The sequence below is a fragment of the Gracilinanus agilis genome, chromosome 3 (assembly GCF_016433145.1).
Source record: "Gracilinanus agilis isolate LMUSP501 chromosome 3, AgileGrace, whole genome shotgun sequence".
NCBI lineage: Eukaryota > Metazoa > Chordata > Mammalia > Didelphimorphia > Didelphidae > Gracilinanus > Gracilinanus agilis.
The window spans coordinates 578,804,070-578,831,842 of NC_058132.1; the positions used below are offsets into that span (position 1 = coordinate 578,804,070).

Consider the following 27,773-nt stretch of genomic DNA (forward strand, 5'->3'; position numbering starts at 1 on the left):
CCTGCCTTCCTGTGCCTCCCAAATCTCTAAACCCAACAAAATGTTTCATACAAACCAATAGTTCTATCCTGAACTCAAATAACTTAAAGGCTTATCTGAATCAGTGATCAATTTTATGGTGACATTGATGTTATAATATCCAGTACTGTTTGGGGACTTAGATGGCAAATTGTGAAATCTGCTTTGGAGCCCTTTAGGAATTTGATCTTTGCAATCTGGTGTCTGGGAATGATTCGTGAATAATCTTTGTAGTTGTTTTCTATGACATTTGATGACTGATAGTAAAATAAATATAGGGATGGACAAGTAAAATAAATATAGGTATGGACAAGGCATGTTGCCATAAGGCTTAAAGGTATATATTTTCTAAGTATTCAAAGGGGTAAAAGAATGCAGTGGTGTGTGAATTTTTTTAATTGAGTGACACCTCAACATGTGCTTGAATCACAAATTATAATTAAAAGCAAAGTGACACTTGCTGGGTAAGTCAGCAAACTGTCATTCTGTCATTTTGTAAAGTAAGACACTGTGTCATAATGTAGTCTGAGATAATGAACAGTCTTCAGGTACTATGCTTGTAAGATAAATTACTGAAAACTAAGCATTTGAATAAATGTTCAAGCTTGTAATCCATTTTATTTCCTGCAGCCAGATCATTCTTGTTGTGGCATGGATTTAAGCATGTCACTTCCTCAGCCTTTAAAGCCTCTTCTCTGGATTATGACCCAAGTCCTTCCCTGACATTCTAGACCATACACGGCATGGTCCCAGCCTTCCTCCAAATCCTCTCCCATGACACCCTAATTGAAATTATCTTGAGCCAAGAGAGTTTGTTCATTGTTCTGCCATTTTCTACCATTGCCTCTTTTGTCCCAGTGCCCCTTCTTCCTGGTTCATCTATCCTAGCCTGGGCCTATGAAGGGTGTGGTAAGCAGATGGTTATTTATACTCTCTTTTCCTTCAGTGCTAGGGTCAAGCCCTGTTCTGATGGAATTTCCTTTGTCTTGGTGGTCTTCTTACCCAGGCCCTCTCTTTTCTACTTGATTATAAAATCCTGGAGGATTGCTTTGTGAAGACCATTGTGCTGCTGGACTCTGGAGGAGATAGTAGTCTTACCCTGTTTACCATAGTTTATATAATTGTAACTTTGAGTGAAGATTTGAAGACATGATCACTTCATGTGATTCATTCTTTGCACTAATCAGGACCTTGCTATAGTTTGCTGTCTCTTAGGTACTGTGGTGTAAATGAAGAACTTGGACTTCCCACTATTTGCTCTGCCACTGTGGACTGAATGGCCTCCTTATTTCTTTGGGTCTTGTTGGTTGGTTGTTGTCCATTGTACTTGAGGGGAACCAAGAGACACTGATGATGATGTCTTTTCACTGGTGTATAAATTGGGTTTAAGTGAGGCAGAGTTGTATTGAGACATCAGCTTCATTCTTCTAGACATTGAGGTCCAGCAGTGAGGCAGAAAAGCCCTGAGGATGGCTGGGATGCAGTGGATGAGCCTATCTTTGATGCCTCATGTAGCTCCAGGGGCTCCACAGCACCTGCCATCTTCTTGGCCACTGCAACAGCCTGTTCTAGTGCACTCCTCACACCCCTGGAGTAGATACTGCCCCAGCTCACTGAGGACACTGAGGCTTGCGTAGCCTGGGGGAGCCCTCCTGCTGAGTGTGGCCCCTGTGCAGAGCTGGGGGTTGGGTGGTCACCCAAGGAGGGGGAGGTGCAAAGCTTCCCTGAACACCCTGTACACCCCCTTGAGTCTTACCTGCCTCTTTTGTACTGTAGAGGCAGAGGAGGAGTTGGTTGTTCATACTTTCTTTCTAACACATTAAGCCATTCTACTTTTTATTTTTAAAGATGTACAGATAGAAAGTTTGGCAATTGAGGCTGTGTTTAAATAGTGAGAAATAGAAGTTTAGTAAATTTTAAGTTAACATCAATCATAGCTTAACTTGGGAAATGCTCATTGTTACACTGTTTTATTTTGTTCCTATTGGTATTTTTACTACTGAAGTAACTCTTAAGATGTTGAAACCTCAGACTTTTGGGAAAAATCCCCTGTACTTAGATCAGGTCAGCTTATTGACCCTAGCTTATCTTCATCTATTTAATATTTGGTAAAAATTAAGCACCAATATATGTTGAAGAAACCGTGCTCCAAAAGCTCTTAAATTTTAGTGTTTAGGGGCATTGGGGTGGCTCAGTGGATAGAGAGCTAGGCCTGGATTTGAGAGGTCCTGGGTTCAAATATGACTTCAGACACTTCCTAGCAGTGTGATTCTGCAAGTGACTTAACTCCCATTACCTAGCCCTTACCACTCTTCTACTTTGGGATCAATACTTAGTATTGATTCTAAGACAGAAGGTAAGAGTGTTTTTTTAAAAAAAAATTAAAATAAAAAAAATTAAAGTCCTTTATGTGTAATTTCTTTTGGTCTCCACAACAACCCTGAGGTAGGTGCTCTTATCATTTTCTCTATGTATAAGATATGAGGAAAATGAGAGTGAGAGAAATTTTAAGAGTTTGGCACAGGGTCACACAGCTACAGAGAAAATCAGGATACAAATTCAGGTCCTCTTGGTTTCAAGCCCAGCACTCTCTCTTACTTTCTTATTTATAGAACAAGGAAATTAAATTCCAAGATTGCTCATATTCCTTTCCGATTTTGTTCCAAAAAAATCTTTGCTTTTTGAACTAGGTAGCTCAATGGATAGAGAGCCAGACCTGGAGAGGGAGTTCCTGACTTCCTTTCTGGCCTTAGATACTTTCTAGCTCTGTGATCCTGGGTAAGTCACTTAATTACAATTCCCTAGCCCTTAATCTTAATTCTAAGACAGAAGATAAAGGTTTAAAAATAATATGTTTTTAAAAAAGGAAAAATATTTGCTTATATTTCTAGAGTAAAAGGGGATTTTTTAATACACATGTATATCTATATATATATTTTAAACAGTGCTTAAATTTTAAAAGAAGTTTGAAAGTTGATGGAATAGCAAGAGAAATATTTGGACATTCTACAATTTTAAATTATTTCAAATAAATTAAATGTTGTAGAGGGGACAGACCAAAAAAAAGGATCTTAAGAGGTTTGACATGTTATAGACTATATTCTGCCAGTTTAAATAGAATTCACTTAGTATTTTGTATTTACTGATTTGACTGTTTCCCTGAAATTCCTTTTCCTTTTCTTTCAAGAGGCTAATAGTACTTTGAGGGAAAGGAACAAGAAATGGTACTGTTAATTGTTTTTGCTATTTGAATAAAAGACTGCTTGACTATTTAGGCTTTAAAAAGTCTGCATTCTCCATTTTCCTTAATTATTTTTCTTTTGCCTTGTATTTTGCAGGAAACCAATTTACTGTTTTTCTAAACTGGTTTTATGATCTTTCTTTGAATTGCCTTACCAAAGAGTTTCTTTTCTTTTTCTTTTTCTTCTTTTTTTTAAAATTAAAACCCTTCCCTTCCATCTTGGAGTCAATACTGTGTATTGGTTCCAAGGCAGAAGAGTGGTAAGGGCTAGACAGTGGGGGTTAAGTGACTTACCCAGTGTCACACAGCTGGGAAGTGTCTGAGGCCAGATTTGAACCTAGGACCTCCTGTACTTAGGCCTGGCTCTCATTCCACTGAGCTACCCAGCTGCCCCCCAAAGAGTTTCTTTCAGAGCCTAAAAATGAAATTAAACAATGTACACTATCAACAGTGGTGATAAATCAACAAGTGTTATGAGTATAAATAGTATTTCTAATATAGTTTTTGGACAGAATTGCTTTAGTTAATTAAGCCAGCAAAGTACTTTATTTTACATGTTTGAATTATTTAAAGCTTCAAAGGTTTTTTTTTTAAATGAAGAATAACCTTGAGATTCTAGCATAAGTATATAATTGCATCCTTTATATTGCATGGTTCCATTTGTTTAATTTAATAATTGAAGGAATATATAGTGTTTAAATTTCTAGTGCCTGGATTTTGTTGAAAATTCAAGATGTTATTAGTAAAGTAACTACTCAAATTTCTTAAACAATTTAAATTCTCTTTTTTGTGACAGTATAAAATTTGATGTTTCATTAAAATTGTTAAAGATTTGATCACACTAAAGTGTAATGCTCTTTTCAAAATACTTCGGTGTCTAAAAGCAGGAAAAAAGTATTGTAAATCACTGAATAATTGGTCTCTTTTGTATTTACAGCATTTAAATATTAGGACACTGACTGATGATGTGGTAAGGTTATTCTTGATTTCTCCATTATTCTAGATCTCAGCTAACAATTCTGCTGTGTTGCTCTAACTCCTTCAATATTTTTAAAAAATTGCATGTGCAGGCATAGTAACATTACAGAAATAGTGAATTGCCAGAGTTTTATATGGGTGCTTTTGATTGGCAGAAGGAAGTAAATGTTCTTAATGTGCATGAACATATTTTTAATGTACAATTGTTAGTCAATTTTAAATTGATCAAATTGGCATGCTTTTGTTTTGAATGGCATGACTTAAATGTCCAGAAATGGCAGATGTATCAACTCTTAGGAGCATGAGTTGTTAATTTAAAACAAACTAAACTTTATTTTTAAAGTCTGTACTTTCAAAATATGCTTTTCTAATGATAAGAAAAAATATATTATAATTATTTGTTTGTCTAAAACACTTTAGGAGAGTTTTTGTTAAGGAAGTCAGTGAGTGTTGATATATTTGACTTGAAGTAACTTTCAAATTACATGGAATACTCCTAAAACTGAGCATTGATATCTTTTCAGTCAGCCATTGTAATAATGAAAATAAATGTAACATGTAATAATTAAAATGCTACATGTGATATTTAGAAATTGGTTTTGTTAAATAATATTAGTAAAAAAATCATTATGATCACCACTTATAAAATTAACTATTAAGTCATGTGGATGATAGTACCTTTTAACAATTTAATTTAATATAAATATAGTATAAGAAAGAAATAAGGAAGGAAGTAGAAAATTATTTTCTAGGCTATCACTCTAAAGTCTAATCCGTAGAATTTCAACTCGCTCCCCGACAAGGTTTTGATCTCCACGTGGAAGTCCAGCAGTCTCTTTAGAGCAAGAGTTTTGCCAGCCCACGAGGGTGTCTTTTGCCCGAATGGAGTAAAAGAAACAATCCCAGCAAACTCATGCCAAAAACCCTCAATCTCCTCTGTGGCCTAATCTTTTATAGCCCTTTTCTCCACATCCCTTCCTGTCTCTGAGCTGGTCTATCCCCTCTCAGGAACCAATCGAAGTCTCCCTGACTCGGACTTATAACCCTTAGTTCTGGTTCATGTTCCTAGGGCTCTTAACCTGTGACCTCTGTTTAGAGTGTTCCAGCCACGTTCACGACCCTGGAAGAAAAAGGTTCCCTTTACACAATCCCCCCTGTGATTCTATTGGGAGATGAGCATGTTGAAATCTCCCCAATTAAGGGTTTCAAGAGATTAATATGCCTAGTCTCTCCCAATGAATAATTTCACATAACTAGTTTATGCCTCTAAAGATCTTCTGGCTAGAGGTGCATACAATATTGCACTATCTAAGAAGAAATACAATAATTTGGGGGTAAGAGGGAAATAAAAGAGAGAGAGAGTGAAAGCAATGATTGGCATGTGCGTTGACAAAAAGCCAATTGGGGGTAATCCCCTTTGGCATAAGAGTTTACATTCAGAGTAAATGTGTTCAATGCCTTTCAGTTTGATTCACTAAATCCCAAAGTTCATTCTGGATCTTTTGATGCAGTGTATGGTTTCTGCAGGCTTCCTTATGGCACCTTCTTAAAAAAGTTCACTTTATGAAACTCATACACCCATCAAGTTTTTTTTTAATTTTAAAAAAACAAACAAACAAACAAACTCTTACCTTCTGTCTTGGAGTCAATACTGTGTATTGGCTCCAAGGCAGAAGAGTGGTAAGGGCTAGGTAATGAGGGTCAAGTGACTTGCTCAGGGTCATACAGCTAGGAAGTATCTGAGGCCAGATTTGAACCTAGGACTTCCCATCTGCAGTCCTGGCTCTCAATCCACCGAGTCACCCAGCTGCCCCCTATCTTGGAGGTTCTGACAGAGTCAAAACTAGGGAGACAAGGTAGGCATCTGTAAAGGTTAACTTAGGAGTTTTGACAAAATAAGAGCAGTTTTTAATAATTTAAATTTTAATGAGAATATAGTAGAGTTGTAAATTAATATTATCCCTTTAAGCCAGAGAAAAGAAAACGTCTAGTAGTTTTTAACAGTTAACAATTTGGTTTAATTAAAATAGAGATAGTAAAAGAATATAGTAAAATGAATATAGTAAAGGAGAGAAATATAGGAAAGAGGTAGAGAAAGAAAATTTCCTAGCTATCCTATAATTTCCACCTAAAACTGCCTATATCTACCTATAACAACCACCTTTACTGACAATCTGCTAGGTGTGAGTTGTTTTTTTTTTTTTAACCCTTACCTTCTGTCTTGGAATCAAGACTGTGTATTGGCTCCAAGGCAGAAGAGTGGTAAGAGTAGGCAATGGGGGGTCAAGTGATTTGCCCAGGGTCATACAACTGGGAAATGGTTGAGGCCAGATTTGAACCTAGGAACTCCCGTCTCTAAGCCTGGTTCTCAATCCAGCTGTCCCCTACCATCAATTATTGAACACCACCCTGTATAGGGTACTGTAATTAGTACTGTGAACATTAAGAAGATACATGATTGTGGCCCTTGCACTCAAAAACTTGTATTAAATAAGAAAATATATGTCAAGTACTATATAAAATGTTAGTTATTCGATTTAAAAATGATCTTGTTACTGAAAAATAATTAGCAATTTCTTTTTGTTTGATCAATATCTGTAATTTTAGGGTGACATTTAAGGAGATTAGGGGTTACTTTTTGTAATTACAGTTGAGTATTTGTAATAACATTTATAATGTTGTAACTTAGTCTAGTTCTTAGAAGATGAACTCTCATCTTCAAGGCTGTAATTGTTTGCTAAATTTTTCTAGTTTCTAAATGGCTAAGATTCAGTTTATTTAAGAATATTTAGATCCTGGTGTTTTTTGGACATCTGATCAAATTTAATACTGATTTTTAATTTAGTCAACTCTTGTTCAGCAAGTAGTTGTCTAAAAGCTCCTATGAATAAGATCAGGAATTTAAAAAATTTTCAGGGTTCCATTATATAAGCTGACATTAAATTTGAGAATCATTTCATTGCAGGTAGTTAGACTGTTGTTTTATATCCTGATTCCTTCATGTGGAACATTGACTGAAGTTTATCTGATGTCACCAAACTTAAGTTCTATTCTTAAAATCATCAAAGATTGATCTTTCAGTTCATTCTTATACTTTGGGTGGGAACAAAGCAGTTCAGTATAGAATGGGCAAGCCTGGGACTATGTTCAGACTAGATGGATCTAGCAAGTGAAGAAGTTATATTTGCTGGCAAAAAAGGCAGGATCAGGTAGCATTAGATACCTAGAAAATTATGAAGTAATCAAGCAGGTAGAAAGGATGCTAAATCTGTGAAGTTAGAGGTTTATTTAGCAAGGAGGCCATCATCAAGAACTACAAGTGAAAGAAAATTCTGATCTGTGTTAAAAAGCTGTTCTCTTCCTTTTTTTAAAGTCATGGCTGTGATATTAGTATAAGCACCCATATTCTGCTGGTATGTAGGTGTGTGTATTTGTAGCTGATATAAGAGAGATCGCCTAAGCCAGGCTTGGTTTCTACTTAAGCCAGAAGCAAATGATTAGGAATTCTTTTAATGGATATATGGCATTGGTTGTCATAGAGAACTGACAAAGTATTACTTTTTGTCGTTTATTCTGTATGCACCAATATGATGTTATTTTCTTATTACTCCTTGCTGTAAGATAGCAATCACATTCTTTGCATATAAAATTGCTCAATAATGTGAATAACCTTTTTTGAGAATGACTTGAGAGAAGGAACACCAAAAAAAGGTGTTCAACTGCAGCCATAAATTTGAATAATAGTTTGCTAGAAACATTAAAGAGGAATATTGTGGGAAGCATTAATATTAAATTCCATCTCTTTAAGTTGCTTTGTTAGAGGTCTGCAAAGTACTTCACATTTCAAGGTTATTTCTTGAGAAGACTCATTTTAAATGCACTGTTGAATTATTTTAATAGATACCTCAGCAGAAAATTCACTTCAGCAAACATTTGTTGACTATTGTGTTGAAGATCTTGATGTCAGAGAAGATGCAAAGTCTAGTTAAGAGCAAATTTTGCTCTCAGTATGCTTACAATCTCAGATAAATATGAGATAAAGTAAATATATTAGAGGGATACAAAAGAAATTAGTATATGAAGCCTTCGGGATGGGAAATCAGGTTAGTCTTCCTAGAGTAGGCAGCATTTCGGTTAGCCTTTAAAGAATATGTAGAAATTCAGGTTTTACAGAAAGGATAGACTGGCTCTTCAAGCATAGACAGGAATATTAGGAAGGTATGGATTTAGGAAATTATAGCAACACTTACAGCTAATGGTCATGACTAAGGTGAGCTCCATGGTACTGTTTCAAAACAAGTCTGACAAAATAACAGAAACAAAAAATGGTTAAAGGAAAGAAACATTTTTAGAGAAAATTTCAAGGGAAAATACCACCAAAAAATTGAATAATCAGTAAAAAATTAATTAAACTAATATTTATTTAGCACCTTCTATGTCTAAGTCGTTTTGCTAGGAAAAGGGTATACAAAGTCCAAAAACAAATTAAGACAAAAATAAAACAATGATTACCTACTATGGTATCATTGAGTAAGAAAGTGAGAATTCTTTAGTAGCAGAGAACAAGATTGTAGTCACAGCAGCTACAGAGAGAGAGGGGGAGAGAGAGAGAGATATTAGATGATGAGAACCTCTATTCAGAGTCAGAATCAATAAATATTTATTAAATTATTATGTGTTAGGCACTGAACTAAGGACAGGGAAAACAAAAGCATAAAATGGGTCCTGCCTGTTCACAATCTAATGGGGGAAGACAACCAATGTTGGGGCATGATGTATTCCTGTAGCTGGGATAGGGATAATCCAAGGAGGGAGTTGAAGAATTAATTTAATCCTGAGGAAAGAAGAATTTCAAAATTTTATGAAATCCAGGAGATCAACCTGATGGGAAATTATGAGATGAATTCTGAGGGAACCCTTCTCAAATAGAAAGTTTGGGAGAAGCTTGCTGAAGAGCTGAGTTTCAGAACTGATTTCATCTTGCAGACTGATGAGTTTCTAGAGATCATGAAATTGAAGGGATCAACTAGTTAGGAGGCCTGTGGTTTAGAATTAAGATATAAAAGAAAATTTGGTGACTTTGAAGATAAGATCACTAAAGGAATTATTCAGGAATACTAGCATGACTATATGCAGACAAGATGGTAGAATGGAAAATTTAGGTGAAATGCTATACTTTCTGAGGCATAGGGTGGTTTATACAGAATGTAAATAATTCAGAGATGAAAGAATAAATGGAAAAAAACTTAAAATTGTGAAACTGGAATAATAAACACATGACCAATGGAGTAAGCAATTCTTGACATAGCTTCCAAATATTGGCAGCTAGAATCAATGGATAATATTTTGGATATATAGTAATTATATATAGTAATTGTGACACAAATTGAAGATAGCAAATAATTTTGCACAAGATAAAAGCCTTCTGAAATAGCAATGAAAAAATGAGTGAGTTATTTTTTGGGGTCATGCTTGTTTCTTTAATATTCTGTGATGTTTACTTTTATTTGTTTTGTGATTGTTTATTCAATTTATATTACTATAGATATGAATATTATTTTCTCGACTCTACTTACTATACTCTGCATCAGTTCATTTAAGTCTTTGCTTCTGTGTTCCTTATAGTCATTATTTCCTACAATATAGTAATCTATCATATTCATGTACTGCAATTTGTTTAGTTATTCCTCAATCAATGGAAGTATATACTTTCTTTGCTGTCATAAAAATCATTGATATAAATATTTTGATTCATATAGGGATCATTTAAAAAAATCAGTGTTCCTTTAGGGAATTGGAATCTCAGAGTCAAATAGTATGGTATTTTAGTCACCTTTATATGCTTTTCAGATATCACTGATGATGACTACTGTACCACAACCCCTTAAACACAGACAATTTTCTCTTTTTTCATCTTTGCCAATTTGTACAGTATGATATGAAAATTCAAGCTCATTTTTGATATTTCTTTTTTCATTCTTTCCACATGATTGTTACTAGTTTTGAATTTTTCTTTTGGATACTGTTAATATTCCTTGACCACTCATTCTGTTGGAGGAATGGCTTTAGGTTTTAATGTCTTTTAGTTTTCTATGTATCTTGAACACCAAACCCTATTTGCTAGATACCCTCCCTCTCTGCTCCATTCAAATACTTGCCTTTTTAAATTCAATTCATTAGTTTTGTTTTGTGCAGAAGCTTTTCACTTCTATGTAATCAAAAATTGTCTATTTTATTCTTTGTAATTTCCTCTCTTATTTTTGATTGATAGTACATTTCCTACTTGCCTCTGAAAAAAGTATTTCATCCACTTCTTTTCTGCTTTTTAATAATATCTTTAATATTAAGGTTGTATGAATTATCTTGATAATTATGTTGATATGCTTGAGTTGCTCTATTGCAGGGATGATGAAAAATGTGTAAGACTGACTTTACCTGAGACTCAGTGATTTGGAGCAACTGTGCCTGTCTGTAGGACTCAAAGCAATTTGAAGAAACTGTCAGAAAGCAATAGTCTGGTGGAGGTAACTGTAGAAACTAGAGCTCTTAGTACTGGGATACTAGACTGGATTTGAGTCCTACTAGTCACTGGCTCAGTCCTTATCAGCTCTTACTAAGATAAGATAACTCCTTGTGCTTTTTGTAAACATATACAGTCATAGACTTTCTGTCTCTGAGTTACTTTTGGAAACTGTTTCCTTTTAAATTTAACCTTGATAAGGTACCTGCAGTGATGCTGATTTTTGTACCATATTGTATTCTCAAGTATGAGAACCTTTCTAGTTCATGCTTGTTATCATGCTAAAGAATGTGTTATTGCACCCAAAAATGATGTACTAAAATCTTTGTTCTCCCTTACCTCTGGGAATCCAACAACCCTATTTTAGGGTCTACCTTAGATCCCTTCCTGTTTTAGCCCCTTCTAGCCCCTTCTTTAGAAGATTATTTAGTCAGCTCTTTGCTCTTTTGAACTGAGCTCTTTGGCAGTAGACTAATGATAGCTCTATATGCCCATGTACATCCTTGCTTAATTAAAATCATCTTGATTTTAATGGTATTTGTATATCTATTATCTTTTTGTTTTGGGAAAGTGGGTTGGAGGTCTCTAGGGGCACAACTAGGCATTTTGTGCCCCCAAGTCTTTGCTCCCTCTTGAGGGAAAGAGAGACCCAAATTCGGTAGAGTCCTTGCCTTAGTTTATAAGATTCATTTTGGATTTATTGTAGAATATGCGTGTGATGCTTAAGTATATTTTCAGTCAGATTGCTTTCTAGTTTCCCTAGCCATTTTTACTGAATAAGGAGTTTTCAAGTTATTTATGTTTTTGGTTTTATTGAATACCGGGTTATTGACTTCCTTTCTTTCTGGTTTTCCCCTGTCTAGTCTGTTCTGTTGATCTACTCTCTTTTTTATCCATTGCTAAATGATTTTGCTGACTACTGCATTCTTACATAGTTGGAGTTCCAGAAGTGATATTGCCCCTTCATTCTAACCTTTCAAAAATTATTTTCTTTGATCTCTAGATATTTTCTTTTTCAAAATGAGTTATTATTTTATTGAGCTCTAAAAAGTATTCCTGCAAGTCTGATTTGCTTGAGAGTTTTGAGTTTGATTTTAATTGATATTAAGTCAATTAACTTTGGTAGCAGTATCATCATTAAAAAAAATTTTTTTTAAAACTCTTACCTTCTGTCTTTGGAGTCAATACAGTGTATTGGCTCCAAGGCAGAAGAGTGGTAAGGGTAAGCAAAGGGTGTCAAGTGACTTGCCCAAGGTCACATAACTGGGAAGTATCTGAGGTCAGATTTGAACCTAGGACCTCCTGTCTCTAGGCTTGGCTCTCAATCCACTGAGCTACCCAGCTGCCCCCATGTATCGCCATTTTTATAGCATTGTCATCGCCCAGCCTTGAGCATCTATTATTCCTTCTCCAGCAATTTAAGTTATTCAGTTCTAAGATTTTGGTTTTTACATTTTGTAGTAATTTTGTTTTATCTCATTTTTCTATTTCTTCTTCTTTTTTTTTTTTTTGTATTTCTTATAAAGAACTGATTATGGGTTTATATTTTCTCATTTGATTTATTTGTCTTGTTTTATTGAATTATTTAATCAATTCACATTTAAAATTGAGAATTTTTCTCAATTTGTTTCTCCCTTTTTTTTCTGAATTAGGATTTTGTTTTATTGTTTTTTGCCAGAACACACACACACACTCTCTCTCTCTCTCTTATATTTTATAGCTTTCTGCTTGCCTGTATTTTTTCTATTTTAGTTGACTCTTGAGGGTAAAGTGTTTCTTCTTTGCCTTTCTTTGCTTTCCCCACCAATTTCTTTTTCTTTTCTTATTGTGATAGTTTTAAACTTTTGTTTCTCTATCGCTGATGTACCAGAGCTTGATTTTACATAGTTTTTTCTTAGATAAATGCTATTTGCCCCATTAAAGAAGGATCCATATATTAATTTTTTGTCAAAAAATTTCTCTGCATCTGTTGATCTAATTTGATTTTAATTTTTATCATTAGTTTTGAAATATGAAATCAACCCAAAATTTCTAGCATAAATTTAGCTCACAGATCTTTTCATTTTTTTGTGGTGACCTCTTTGAAAATATTCTATTTCATATTTTTTCTTTGAATTTCATTAAGGAAGTTATTCATTAGTTTTCTTTCTCTGCTTTACCTTTTTTGCTTTATATCAATCATTTTTGTCTCATGAAAAGATTTTAATAGAATACCTTCCCACCTTTTTAAAAGTAACATTTAAAAGCAAGTGCAGTTAATTATCTATTTAGTCTGATGTGTAAATAACCACACTGAAACTGTAAGAAAAGACTCTCAGATGGTTTGAGTTGGCCTTCCAGTACAGTGCTGGTTTAAACCTAATTTCTTCCAAACTGTTTTTCTAGATTTCCTGGTAGTTTTTGTTAAATCATGAGACCTTTGCTCTATTATTTATAAATCACTGTGCTACTCTTTGTTTGCTTCTATGTGTTGTCTACTTACTCTATTAGTATTATCATCCCCATTATTTCTCAACCAATACCAAATTATTTCAATGATTACTTCTTTGAAGTCCATGTTGGGATCTTACATTCCAATTTCAATAGACTCTTCCTTTCCGATTTTTTTTTTCATTATTCCCAGGTGTCTTAATTCACTTCTTCTCTTAGGCTATAAATAAACACTAACCACTGGCATTTTTTATTTTTATTTTTTTATATTTTATTTTTATTTCCAGGGTTCCATGATTCATATTCTTACTCTCCCATCCAACCCCCCAGCCTATGCTCATTTCCACTGGTTTTAACATGTGTCATCAATCAAGACCTATTTCCATATTATTGATAATTGCACTGGGGTGATTGTTTAGAGTCTACACACCAAATCATGTCCGCATTAACCTATGTGTTCAAGCAATTGTTTTTCTTCTGTGTTTCCTCTCCTGTAGTTCTTCCTTTGAATGTAGGTAGCATTCCTTTCCATAAATCCCTCAGAATTGACCTGGGTCATTGCATTGCTGCTAGTAGAGAAGTCCATTACATTCGATTTTACCACAGTGTATCAGTCTCTGTATACAATGTTCTAGTTCTGCTCCTTTCACTCTGCATCAATTCCTGGAGGTCATTCCAGTTCACATGGAATTCCTCCAATTTATTATTCCTTTGAGCACAATAATCCATTACCAGCATATACCACAATTTGTTCAACCATTCTCCAATTGAAGGGCAAACCTTCGTTTTCTAGTTTTTTGCCACCACAAAGAGCGCAGCTATAAATAATTTTGTACAAGTCTTTTCCCTTATGATCTCTTTGGGGTACAAACCCAAAGGTGGTATGGCTGGATCAAAGGGCAGGCAATCTTTTAGCACTCTGGGCATAGTTCTAAATTGCCATCCAGAATGGTTGGATCAGTTCACAACTCTACCAGCAATGTATTAATGGCCCAATTTTGTCACATTCCCTCCAACATTCATTACTCTCCCCTGCTATCATTTTAGCCAATCTGCTAGGTGTAAGGTGATATCTCAGAGTTGTTTTGATTTGCATTTTTCTAATTATTAATTATTAAAGATTAGGTTTAGATCAACATCTCATACCCTATACCAAGATAAATTCTAAGTGGGTGAATGACTTGAATATAAAGAAGGAAACTATAAGTAAATTAGGTGAACACAGAATAGTATACTTGTCAGATCTCTGGGAAAGGAAAGGTTTTAAAACCAAGCAAGAGTTAGAAAAAATTACAAAATGTAAAAGAAATAATTTTGATTACATTAAACTAAAAGTTTTTGTACAAACAAAATCAATGCAACCAAATTCAGAAGGGAAACGACAACCTGGGGAAAAAAATCTTTATAACAAAAAACTCTGACAGAGGTCTAATTACTCAAATATACAAGGAGCTAAATCAATTGTACAAAAAATCAAGCCATTTCCCCAATTGATAAATGGTCAAGGGACATGAATAGGTAATTTTCAGGTAAAGGAATCAAAACTATCAATAAGCACATGAGAAAATGTTCTAAAATGTTTTTATTGATAGACATTTTTAATATCGCTTATTAAGCCCAAATCGTATTCTTTCCCTGTCCATCAAACCATTCCTTGAAACAAAAGATACAAAAGAAAGAGAAAAAGTAGTAACAGCACAACTTGTGAACACATCAAATGAGTTTTATAATAAAATGATTCCATAATTCCAAATAATGTTCCATACCTATTGTTTACCTCTTTTGAAAAGGAATGAGAGAGGTCACCTTTCCTCATTTCTTTTTGGTGCCAGTTTGGTCATAGTAGTTACACAATGTTGAGTTTTATTTTTGTTTTGTTCTGCTAATGTTGTTGAAGTCATGGTGTATGGTTTTTTCTTGATTCTGATATTTTCTGAAATTATAAGATCTCATACTTTTCAATGCAGACTCAACATTGTGTAATAATTCTGCTGCTTTCTTGTGCCAAAATTTGTTTATAGATAGGCACTTATATTGTTTTCCTTTCATGATTACCACAGAAAGTGCTACTATGAATATTTCGGTGTGTATGGGTCTTTTCTTTCTGTCTTTGACCTCTTTGGGATGTATGCCTAACAGAGTGATCTTTGGATTGTTTATTACGGGCATTTAAGTCCTTGCTTGAGCATAATTTTAAGTTGTTTTCTGGAATGACTGGGCCAATGAACAAGTCTACCTACTATGTATTAGTATATTTTTCTGGTAGACCCTCCAAAATGAACTAATCAAGTCTTGGTCATCTTTGCTTTACTATATTTTTGAAAATATTTTTTCCTAGAGTTTTAGTGTGAATTTAAAGAAAATTATTTTTGCAACTGGTATAGGCATTTATTGGGTTAATTAGCTTTCAAGGAAATTTGTATCTTTCTCTTTGGTACTAAAAATGTATTCTTGTTATCACACATTCTTCACACTTAATGAAATGTTAAAATGACTAATAACTACATTATCTCTCCCTTTCCTTTTAAATGTTAAAATATACATGACAGTGCTGTCAATTAGGACACAGTGTTTGAACTATTACAGAAAGTTCTCCCTGTCTAAAAATCCAGATAGGGTTCTTTAGTGTCTGCTTTTTGTTTAATTAATTTTATTTAAACTGTCAGCACTGATTATCACTGTGATTATTCAGCATGAGATAATACTCAATAGGGTGCTTATTTAACTCTCCTTGAAGATAAGTGATATTAATTTACAAACTCAATTCATTGAAGACAAAGCAGTAGCTGCAATAATTAACATGTCTTATTACCTCCAAATGACATTACAGTATAATCCCCATATGTTTATAACTAATTCTTTGAAGAATGCAAATCAATTAGAAATCACTTATTTATATTCTTTAACTCCTTACATTATTACTAATTGATTTTTTAGGTGATTCTTTTCTTCTAGTTGTGTGTGTGTAGTTTTTTTTCTTCTTTGTCTCTCTGTTTTTATTTTCAGTCTACTTGCCCAAGTCTGTCAGGTAGGAGGGATGCACTTGCCTGGAAGGAAGTGAGCTTGTCCTAGCTTTCCTGGGTCATCCATTTCCATCCTCTCCCTTCCAGTACTAACTATAACTTCCTGCAACTTCACCTCTACATCAGTCACCCTATTTGAGGTTTCCTCTAAGCATGTATATTCTCTGACCCCTTCCAGCTATCCTTTGCTTCCTTATCTTTGGAAGACTCTATTTTGACACCATACCCTTAGGACCTGGAACAACTGTTCCACAGATAAAAAAAACAAAACCCTGTTTTCATCTTAGGACTTTTACTTGTATCACTCCTTGGTCTTGTTGTGTGGTGTATACAGGCGCTTCTGGAGTGAGGGCTTGCTGAGCCCTTTTCAGGACTGCTCACACCTGCCCCCAGCTCTCACTTGTGGCTCCCAGAAGCTATAGTATAGCATGCACAGTGGTCACTCTGGTTTACTGCCTCAGCAGGTGGCTAAACCTCAAAACTTTTAGTGAACTGGAGGAGTATCTATCCCTGGTATGTGAAGACTTCCCCATGCATGTTGTAGAAACAATTTTTTCATAATTATTTTCTGACATTTTGTAATTCAGATTTTTCCCCTCCCTCCTTTCCTCCCCATCCCTGGTACAGTAAATGGTCTATAGGTTACACCAGTGCTTTCTCTTGGCATGTAGAAGCTTCTTCCTTCAGAAAAGGTAGATGAGAACAGTTTGTTTCAGTGGCCATGAAGGTAATGGAAGTAAGTGCTGTGCGCTTGGCTAGACAATGAAGAAGCCAAAGTCATCTGTTGCATCCAGAGCATCACCAGTTGTCTTGCCCCTGGACTGGGATGACTGGAAGAGAGAGTGAGGTCGATGATATTGTGCAGCTTTGCCTCAGTAAAGTTCAATTTATGAGTGAGTTGAAAAAAGCCATCTCCAATAATGTCATTTTGGTCTTCTTTGAGTACAAAGGACAATAATCAACTATTTTTCTTTTACTCACTGATACCTGGTTCCCTCTTAAAGACACAGTTTCTCTGGATACCCTTTTTAGCACTGTTTGAATTTTCATTCATATTCCCTATTCATTGACTGAGAATGGGAAGTGGGAATATTTCTGATTCCTTTTTTCCGCTTCTAGGCTCTTCTTCTACCACCAAAGCTTTGTGGATTGACTGACAAAGTGGCCAGAAACATTTCTAGCTAGACAGAATAATGCAGCCTTTGTAGCAAAGATCTTACTGAGAGAAATCATATCTTGATTCTCCATTACTGCTATTATTTCATCAGATTCTGGAAGTCACTTTGCAAATTCGATTCTGAAATAAGTTTTTCAGGTTCTTGGAATAAAATGATATCTGTGTTCCATATACAGACTGCAGTCATCTGGGCACTTCAAGAGAATGAATCGACATCTTAAAACCTTGATAGGAAAACTCTGTGCCCGAGTCTCATTTAAAATGGCCAGATATTTTGCCTATGGCCCTATTCCACGTCAGAAGTCAGCCAAATAGTGTTAGTCACTTATCACCTTTTGAGTTATTATATAGTCAACTACTATGACATGGCAAGGCTCCAAAGGAAACAGACCTTATTTCACACACTTGGAATAGAGTGCATGATCTATGAATCTATTAAAAGAGGCTAGATGCGTTATAGATTAGCCTTGATCCAACAAAGAATCCTACTTGACTTCAGCTTGCATAACTATAAACCAGGAGACACTGTTTACATCAGGAATTTCACCAGAAAGTCAATCTTAGAACCAAAATGGGTTGGACCACATAAAATTTTAACAAGTCTGACAGCAGTAAAAGTCAAATACAGAAATCCATGGTTCCATGTTACATACATAAAGTCCTCCAAAGATATTCCTCAGCAGAAAGACCCTACCACAGAAGAACAACAGCAGTCAGAAGATCAAACTATAATAGAGTAAATCAGTGACATTGATGAATGAACATAAACCAGCAAGTATAACAATGGACTATAACAAACTTTATAATAACTTTTCTAAAAAAGGATCAAATTTTTTTGTGGCAACACAATGCTATACAATCACACAAGAGTTCCAATATCTGAAGGTGACAAGTTCTACATTCAAGTCAGATGACAGTCAAGATGGGTTTCTAGCACTGATAAAAATCAGAATGGACATCAGGACATTGCAAAGATTTCACAAAGGACAATGCAGAGGGACTACATAATGAACTGAACTGTAAACAACACCTATGTGACTTGGACAACCTCACCAGAGAACCATGATGGCATCATGACCAACTGTGCAAGATTAGGTTTGAATGGTACAAGGTTAACACATTCAAGCATAAATCAAAGCATGAATCAGCACATTCATACATTAGGATGCACGCATCAGTAAATGGCTGATTGACTTAAGGATTCTTTAAAAAAAATTTTTTTCCATGCTTCCATGATTCATGTTCTTGCTCTCTCTCCCCACCCCACATCCCAAGTAGCCGACGCACATTTCCACTGGTTTCTTCCTGTGCCATTTCCTATTTCCTATATTATTTATTATATATATTATCACATATAATATTATGTATATATTATATATATGGACCTATTTCCATATTATTGATAATTAATTGTTCTAGGGTGGTCATTAAGAGTCTATATCCTAATCGTGTCTGCATCAACCCATGTGTTCAAGCAGTTGTTTTTCTTCTATGTTTCCACTCCTGTAGTTCTTCCTCTGAATGTGGGTAGCGTTCTTTACCATAAATCCCTCAGAATTGTCCTGGGCCATTGCATTGCTGCTACTACAGAAGTCCATTATATTCGATTTTACCATAGTGTTTCAGTCTCTGTATATGTTCTCCTGGTTCTGCTCCTTTCACTCTGTACCAGTTTCTGGAGGTCATTCCAGTTCACATGGAATTCCTCCAGTTCGTTATTCCTTTGAGCACAATAATATTCCATCACCAGCATATACCACAATTTGTTCAGTCATTCCCCAATTCAAGGGCATACCCCCGTTTTCCAATTTTTTGCAACCACAAAGAGCGTGGCTATAAATATTTTTGTGCATGACATAAGGATTCTAAGGGAGATGGTGAGTATTAAAACCAAACAGAACATGTTAGGTCAGATGTCCAACACATAGACACTTAAAGCTATTTCATATGTACATAGTGTATATACATTGTAAATAGTTAAAGAGTACTTTAACCATGGTAAAGGAGAAGTTATGTTCCTTGATCTGGTTAAACAGTACTTGAATTTACTCTGTTAAAATTTCCCATAAAGGGGCAGCTGGGTAGCTCAGTGGAGTGAGAGTCAGGCCTAGAGACAGGAGGTCCTAGGTTCAAACCCGGCCTCAGACACTTCCCAGCTGTGTGACCCTGGGCAAGTCACTTGACCTCCATTGCCTACCCTTACCACTCTTCCACCTATGAGACAATACACCGAAGTACAAGGGTTTAAAAAAAAAATTCACATAAAGAACCTTGTATATATGTATTATACTTCATAATAGAGTAAGTTTACTAACCCTAGGGAGAGATTAGTCAGGGACTTTTTATATATAGATATCATAGGGACAGTATATTAATAGTTATAAACTTCTTAGATAGGTTTGTCCATAAGTTAAATGAAAGATAGGCATAGGTAGTGTTGTGATTTAGCTAGATATGTTACTAATAGATTAATAGACTTATATAGTATAAGAACTTATTTATATACTAACATTCATTAATAATAGACTAGGTAATATAGAAACTTAAGGCTGTTAAATTTGTTAAGAATGTTTATTGAAAATATTAACAGAAGTTACTAGATTGTTACATTTATGCATTACTATAGGGCAAATGAGAAAGTTGCAAAGTTTAGAACTTACTATTTTTATTACAGATTTGCATTGTTATTGTTTAAGCATGTTCAATTTTGTTCACCATTTTTATTCAAACCCAAAATCTTTCCTAGTTAAAATTTCCCATCCTTTGTCTTTAGTATAGGTAAGAATAGACAATGTAGGAAATAGCTAGATAGGAATTTATTATTTTGGGACTATAGATAGAGGGTTAAGATATATAGTTAGATTAGCATAGTGTAAGAATTCAACTAAGAAAATGATTACCTAGAGGTTTTCAGGTTGAAAACCGTCAAAACCAAAAGCAGCATTTCTGTAATATCATTTCTGATATGCAAAATGGAGAGTAGGATGAGTGACACTCAGCAGTTTAGAATTTGTAACTAACCTAGATTGCCATGAGCCAGCAAGGAGAAGCAGTTACTGGCAGGACTATAAAAAGGAAAAATTTGAACAAGAAGCTCTCTTAATCCTAAGAAGGGACTTGGGGAGGTTGGTTGGGATTTGGGTAGGCCAAACCAATACAACTTAGGTTACCTGCATCCTGTTCTAATTGCTACTACACATTCAACTTCTGTGCAAAGCTGTGCTATACATTCAATCAACTGAACATCAAGGAAGAAATAACATCAATACTCAATCCAATCTGGTTCAGGCCAAGGTGCCTGGCAAAGCCAGGTTGGCACAGAGAGGACAAACCTCTCCAGCTGACAGTCTCAAACCTGATTACCTTTAATTGATAACACTGGATCATTTGGTAGTTTTAGTCAAACTTTCCTAACACCTCTTTTCCTTCAACCCTGTTCCCTTTCCCTAAGTTTGTTATTATTGAATTCTAATGCTTACTTAGGTAGATGTCATCATTGCCCTAAGGATCATTGATTATATCTTTGGGAAAGGGATTGCTCAAATAAAGTTAAGTCATAGTCAATAGCCTTATCCATCAGCTTTGAAGCCAGGAGATGCAATCAAAGAAACTGTGTAATATAACCCAGCAGCTTTTTATCTGATCACTTATTCCTGGGACACTGTTGTGTTGGAGCTGGGTGTTTAGTTTAAAATATTTTTGCGGGGTCTTGTTCACTACCACAACTTGGTGTTCACCTAGGCCAGTGATTCCCAAAGTGAGCGCCACCGCCCCCTGGTGGGTGCTGCAGCGATCCAGGGAGCGGTGATGGCCACAGGTGCATTTATCTTTCCTATTAATTGCTATTAAAATGAAAAAAAAATTTCCAGGGGGCTAAGTAATATTTTTTTCTGGAAAGGGGGCGGTAGGCCAAAAATTTGGGAACCACTGACCTAGGCATTCTCACTCTCACTCAGCTTGGGTCCTCATGCCATCAGAGGACCTTGGGCCATCTCTTTACCAGCTAACAATATCAACAATCCATTGACTCTGGTCGCCTTATTGTTCCTCCTACACACTATTCTCCATCCCTAGACTATGGGCATTTCACTGGATCACTGCTTTCTGAAATTCTTTCCCTCCTTATTTTTGTTTCTGAATTTCCATTTTTCAGCTAAAACCAACCCTATTTTCTGTAAGAAGCCTTTTTTTGTCTTTAATGTTAGTGACTTCTGTCTATTGATAATCATCTCCAATTTATCTTTTTTAATCCTGCTCAAAAATCATTTTAACATATTGTATGTATTTAGTAAATTCTTCCTCAATTGAAATAAAATTTTAAATCAGTTACAATCCTTGTTTTCATGGAGTTGATAGTGTTAAAGGGGTGACAGTGCAGTGTGTGTATTAAGGCAGTAGAGAAATATCTCTCTAATTTGAATGTTGATAATTTGAAGATTAGTGGTGATGATATAATATGTGGGAAAAGATTGGATGGAATGGCATCAAAGATATATGTTGAAGTTTTCCTTGTCAAGGAGAAAGGCCACCTCTTCATGTGAGACAGTGAAGTAGGAGATATTTGAGGAACAAATGTGAATGAAGTGATTTCAGGAGTAGAATGATTTTGGCAAATTTGTCCTTTTTTTTTTTTTTTTTGAAGCAGTGTATTCATCAGAGAGAGTGGGTAGATGAAGATGCCATGAGGGGTTTTTGAGGAGTGATAGAAAGATTTGGAATACTCAATGTGATTAGTGGGATAGTGAGTCAGTTATGATGATGCATTGAGGTTTCAGTTGAGATTATGTAACAAATTTGGGTGGACATAGTATGATTTTTGTTATTTTCTTCTCCATTACATGAATAGAGGAGGTGGCAGATTGTGAAAATAATTCGAAGTTGAGGCTTGGCAAGGCAGAATTGGTGATAGGACAAGGTGACAATGGATTTGATTATAGAGGATAATATAGGGTTGAAATGACTCCATGAGGTCAAGATAGAGAAGGGAGAATATTGTAGTTAAAGCAATTTAGGGATGGAAGGATTAAATGTTAAGAGGAAGAACAGTTAGGAGTGGTAAGGCAGAAGGAGAGAGAATAAGAGATTATGAGTCAAATAAAGAAATTTTGTAATTCATTAAGAAGTAGAACATTGTGGGAGTTACAGTATTGTTGTGAGGAGAGGATTACTTAGTTATTATTTAGTTTATTTATTCATTCAGTATTAAGAGTATGACCATTTTAGTGTATAACTCAGGTGGTGTGGGGAAATAGAGCTTGGGAATTCTGTAGACTGAGAACTAGAAATTCAGTGTTTGAGGGAATATCAATATGTATGTTGAAATCTCTGAAATGAAGGGCAAGAGTTGGAGTAGAGACTGTGAGCTTATAGGAACTGAACTTGAGTAATATGTAAGCATAAATTTAAAGTTTGTATATAAAACATCGAACATATATGTAGTTTAAACATATATTAAATTTAACAAGGTGAAAATTATTCTGTATATAACCTTCTGAACTAATTTTTCCTCATTTTAAAATGTCCTTTATGTTCTTTTCTTTATTTTATCTCTCATTACCGGTAATTTAACACCCTTTTCCCACTCTTAAACTTTTAATGAATAAATACATTTAAGTAAACAAACCAACACATTGGTCATATCTGAAAACACCTTTCATTTTGAATCCTTAGTCTCTGTACCAGAGCTGGGAGGCATGATTGTCATTAGGCTACTGAAGTAACATGTGATCTGAAGTCTTTCACAGTTGTTTTCCTTTACAGCATTGCTTTTCTGATTCTATTCATTTTACTTTTTATCACTTCATAAGTAAGCATACATAAGTGAAAGAATGTATATACTAACCTTCCAGTGTTGGAATAACACATTTTTTCATTTCAAGATAAGGTATTGAGGATATCAGGAGTACAGGAAATCATATAGGGTTTTCAGAATTCTTGGTGCTTTGTGGAATTCTGCTTAGAGGCATTTAAAAAATGTATAGAAATGTATAATGTGGTAGAAATTACTTCTTGTTCTAATTTATACAAATAGTATTATCCTCAACTCCAGTGCATGACATTCGAGGTAGATTCTTTTTGGTATGTGATCCTGATTTACTGACATCCTAAGGCTATGACAGCAAACCTGTGGCATGTGTGCCAAAAGATGAATTGCAAAGACCTCTCTGTGGGCAGTTACAGGCCCCTGAGGTGGCTGGCTGGGAGCCTGGCCCCGCCCTTGAACGCAGGGAGTGGGGCACTGTAGCCTCTCTCCAGGTGGAGCTTGGCCCTGGCTTGCCAGCCTGCATTCTAGCCCTGTTCTCACCTCACCCCCAACACAGAGGTGGGTGGGGCATGCAATTGGGGTGGGGCATGGGCATGAAGTCTATGGAGGGGAGTAGATGGGGCATGGCATGAGGTCTCTAAAAAGTTCCAAAGGGTTTGTTATCACTGTCATAAGGTATTGACTTTGAAATCAGATGAGGAAATAATTAAATGTACTGTTCTGGTAACACTGATATTTGTATTTATTGACATGTTTAATTTTGCAATATTGATATTGCATTAATGATTTGCTTACTTTTTCTTTCCTTTTTTTTTTTTTTTAAAAAAAAAAACCTTTACCTTCTGTCAATGCTGTGTATTGGTTCCAAGGCAGAAGAGCAGTAAAGACTAGGGCAAGTCAGGGTTAAGTGACCTGCTCAGTCACACAGCTAAGAAGTGTTTGACACCTAGATTTACTTTTTCATTAGAATGAATTTAACATGAATTTGCAGGGGCAGAACCTGACTTGTTGACTGACTTTGCAGGCATTGGGCTTGTTCTCATAGTGATGATAACTTGGTCTCAGAAACTTTCATTGAGCCCATTGTTCTCTGTCTTGCACAGGTTGCTATTTGCTCATAGGAGGCCTCAAATCAAAACAAAAAATAAAGTTTCATCTAAATTTACTTATAGCCTTATTTACTAATTTAGTGCTTGATTGCTGATTAAGGCCTTATCAACTCTAAAGCGTATGATAGATTCAGTAAGCAGGCTAATACTCATTTAGGGCTTTTTCTTTAGTACTTCCTATATTGAGAAAGACCAGCCGGCCATTACTAATTGTATATGCCTGTATGCATTTTGTACCAAGCAATGATGATTAGTTTTCATTCACAGAGTAAGGATGGCAATTGCTGATACAAAAATTCTTAGTAAACACATCCTTGTAAGGGCTTTAACAATTACACACCAGTCATTATAAAATGAATCACTATAATCATTGTTTAGTCCTGCCGTTTACTTTACCAATTACTTTTCTAAGACTTTCTATCTTTCTCAGGATTATAACTACCTAAAAATTATTAATGTCTGGTGTCTTCATTATAGAAGGTATATGAGGTGGACTAAGTGTTCTCTAAAGTTTCTTCCAGAATTAATGAAATTTTGGAAATGGAAGTTAACCAGAAAGCTATAGTTAAGCCAGAAGCTAGAATTATAGAATTTTAAAGTTAGAAATAACCTTAGAGATTTCATAGTGCACTTCTCATCAAGAGGGTGAAATGAATAGGAATAGTCTGTTTCTATAATACTCTATTATTATATAGATATGTGGGATGAAATGATTAAGAAATAAAAGACAAATTGTAATAACTACCATCATCTAGCTTAGGTTGACAAATGGGACACTCAGAATCCTACAGTCACATGATTGGGGGTGGGGAGAGCCCAGCCAGAGGAGTCAGGGTAAAGCCAGTATAGCCCCAGAGTTCTCCAGCCCAGAAGTGCTCAGATGATTAGCATCAGTGGAGCTCTGGACCAGATATTGGGCCTGGAGCCAAGAAAAACTTTCTAAGAGGGCAGTAATCAACTACCTGCCCTATGTGTAAGACAGAATTGAGTGTGCTATTTTCAGAATGACCATTCAGCTCACAAAAGCCAGTTTGTTCCCTTTTGTTAATTGAGGACTCTGGGACAAGCTTGGGAGAGAGACTGATGGAAAACAGAAAGTGCAATGAATAGCTCGGTTGCTCCCCTTACTTCACCTGGGCTAGATGGAAGACACAGGTGTTTTGTGGGTCAGGGACTGGTGGTGTGGGGCATGAGAAGGGGAAGGGGTAGGAGCCTTGTGTTGGAAACTTGTATATATTACCTATTTGCTTCCTAGTCAGTCAACTCTTCTTAGCCCATCTTTGAACAGCTCTTTCATGAAGGGAATAAACAACTGCCTCTTTTTACTTCTACCTTCTTATTCCAGGTTTTGTTTATTTGAGTGAGTGGGGCTCTGATGCTCATTTTTTTTTTAAACCCTTGTACTTCGGTGTATTGTCTCATAGGTGGAAGAGTGGTAAGGGTAGGCAATGGGGGTCAAGTGACTTGCCCAGGGTCACACAGCTGGGAAGTGTCTGAGGCCGGGTTTGAACCTAGGACCTCCTGTCTCTAGGCCTGACTCTCACTCCACTGAGCTACCCAGCTGCCCCCATCTGATGCTCATTTTTGAGTGAGGCTTGTCATCCTTTTTTTATTTCACAAACCTAGGTACTTTGAAAGATTGCTGTAGATTGATGGCCTTGAGAATCAGTGCTCTATACCAGGAGGATACTGATGAGCTTAGAATCTGTTAGCACATAGTACACAAAAGATAACTGCAAACACGAAAAATCAGTGGCAGGGCTTCAGATAATAAAACTTGAAACCAAATGAGGTTCATGCAAGAAAAGTTGGAATCTGGCCCTTTCAAAGAAATTGGGAATATAAATAGACAAGAAAGAAAAACTGATGAGTTTATAAATCCAGGGAAGTCTTAGACACAATCCTATGGGCCTGTAGTCTTAGATAAAAGTTTCGGCCACAAGCTCAATTAGAATTATTTTAAGAGGTGAACCGAGATTAAAAAAGGAGAGAGCTCTGGAGAGAAACTGTATAAGGTTTTGCAAAACAAAAACAGACTTAGGAAATGGGTCAAGGAGAAATAACTTGAACATGATTAGACTACTTGAAAAATGAAGACTAAGCAAGAGTCCTGAGTTCTAAATTTTAAAACTTTATTGATATGAACTGTTCAGACACAATTGAGAGTTTCAGAATTAAAGAAAAAATAGTGCAAACAGCCAGGGAGAGTTTATCAAGGAATCACTGGCATTTTAATCCCTTCACAACACAGACCCTTCTTCATTCAATCTGCTGATTCTATGCCTTTTCTTTAAAAACGTTTTTTTTTCCAGTTAGTGAAACTCTGCTTTTTCCTCTCTTCTCTAATTTCTTGCCTCCCCTTTCCCTCATCATTGAGAATGAAAGAAAAATATAGCCCTTGTTATAAAGATGTATAGTCAAAGCAAAGTGTGTTATGTCTATGTACATCATTCTGTGCACTGTCATACATCAGGTGATGGGTAGCATGTTTCATCATTAATTCTCTGAATTTATGTTTGGTCTTTACACTAATCAGAGTTCTTCTAAGTTGTTTATTTTTGTCATATTGTTGTCTTTCTATGACTTGTCCTCCTGGTGTGCTTTCCTCTGACTGGTTCAAATGAAAGTGAAGTTCAAGTGTCAGAAGCTCCCTCTACCCCTCTTCTTTGTTTGTATAAACTTCTGCTTGCCCTTCCAGATTAGATTAAATAATTTTCCTTGCCCTTACTATCCCTTCAATCCCCAGTATGTTCCTCTTACTTTCCTACTACACAAGATTTTCATGTTCAAATGAGATTATGTCAGTTAGGTGATTTAATATTTACTTTTCATATGCTGAGAGGTATGTATTATTGAAATCACTTGCATTGCTGCTGAAGAGAAACAAAACTGTTCTTGGGAGGCACAATTATCATTTATGGATTTTATTTTTATTTTTCTGCAGTTGGACAGATTTGCCAGCATAAGAATTCCAGGAAGTAAGAAAGAGAGACCTCCATTACTTAACCTGAAGCACACGTTTTCCTCAAGCACTGATTGGCCTTCAGCATCCTCAGACATGATGGAAAATAATCCTAGATTACTTTCTGAGAAAGAACTCCTGACACTTTTTGAAAAAATGATGGTAAGAGTTTAATTTTTGCAAAACACTTCATAAAAAGCCTTAGTTTTTTCTTGTGTTAAATAAATAAACATTTGAAATAGTTTGGCAATCAGTGCTCATAATGAAGATGAAAAGGAAAAGGAAAAGGATAGAGAAAAGGGCGGTGAAATGGAATAGCATTGTGTACTGAGGAATTCTGTTTATAAGAGGCAATAGAAAAACTAGAGGGGAGAAGGACAATGGAGAGCTTTTGGGTGAAGATCAACAGAGGCAGAAATAAAAGACAAATTATCTCTGAAGTATATGATAGGTTACCTGAGAGGAAATAAAGCTTTTAGGAAATAGGGTTCAAATCAGACATCATATAGTAGTGATGGTAGACCTGTTATGCAGACATGATGATCATGATA

The 27,773-nt window shown here is 35.6% G+C and overlaps 1 protein-coding gene across 1 annotated transcript in view; it reads left to right on the forward strand.

Annotated features, from left to right (window-relative positions):
- Nucleotides 1-27,773, forward strand: part of DIAPH3 (diaphanous related formin 3) — a 423,660-nt gene that overhangs the window by 24,826 nt on the left and 371,061 nt on the right. Inside the window, exon 2 of the mRNA XM_044670603.1 lies at nt 27,205-27,384. Coding sequence (XP_044526538.1) covers nt 27,319-27,384 — 66 coding nt within the window. The 5' untranslated portion in view covers nt 27,205-27,318. The remainder of the gene's footprint in view (nt 1-27,204; nt 27,385-27,773) is intronic.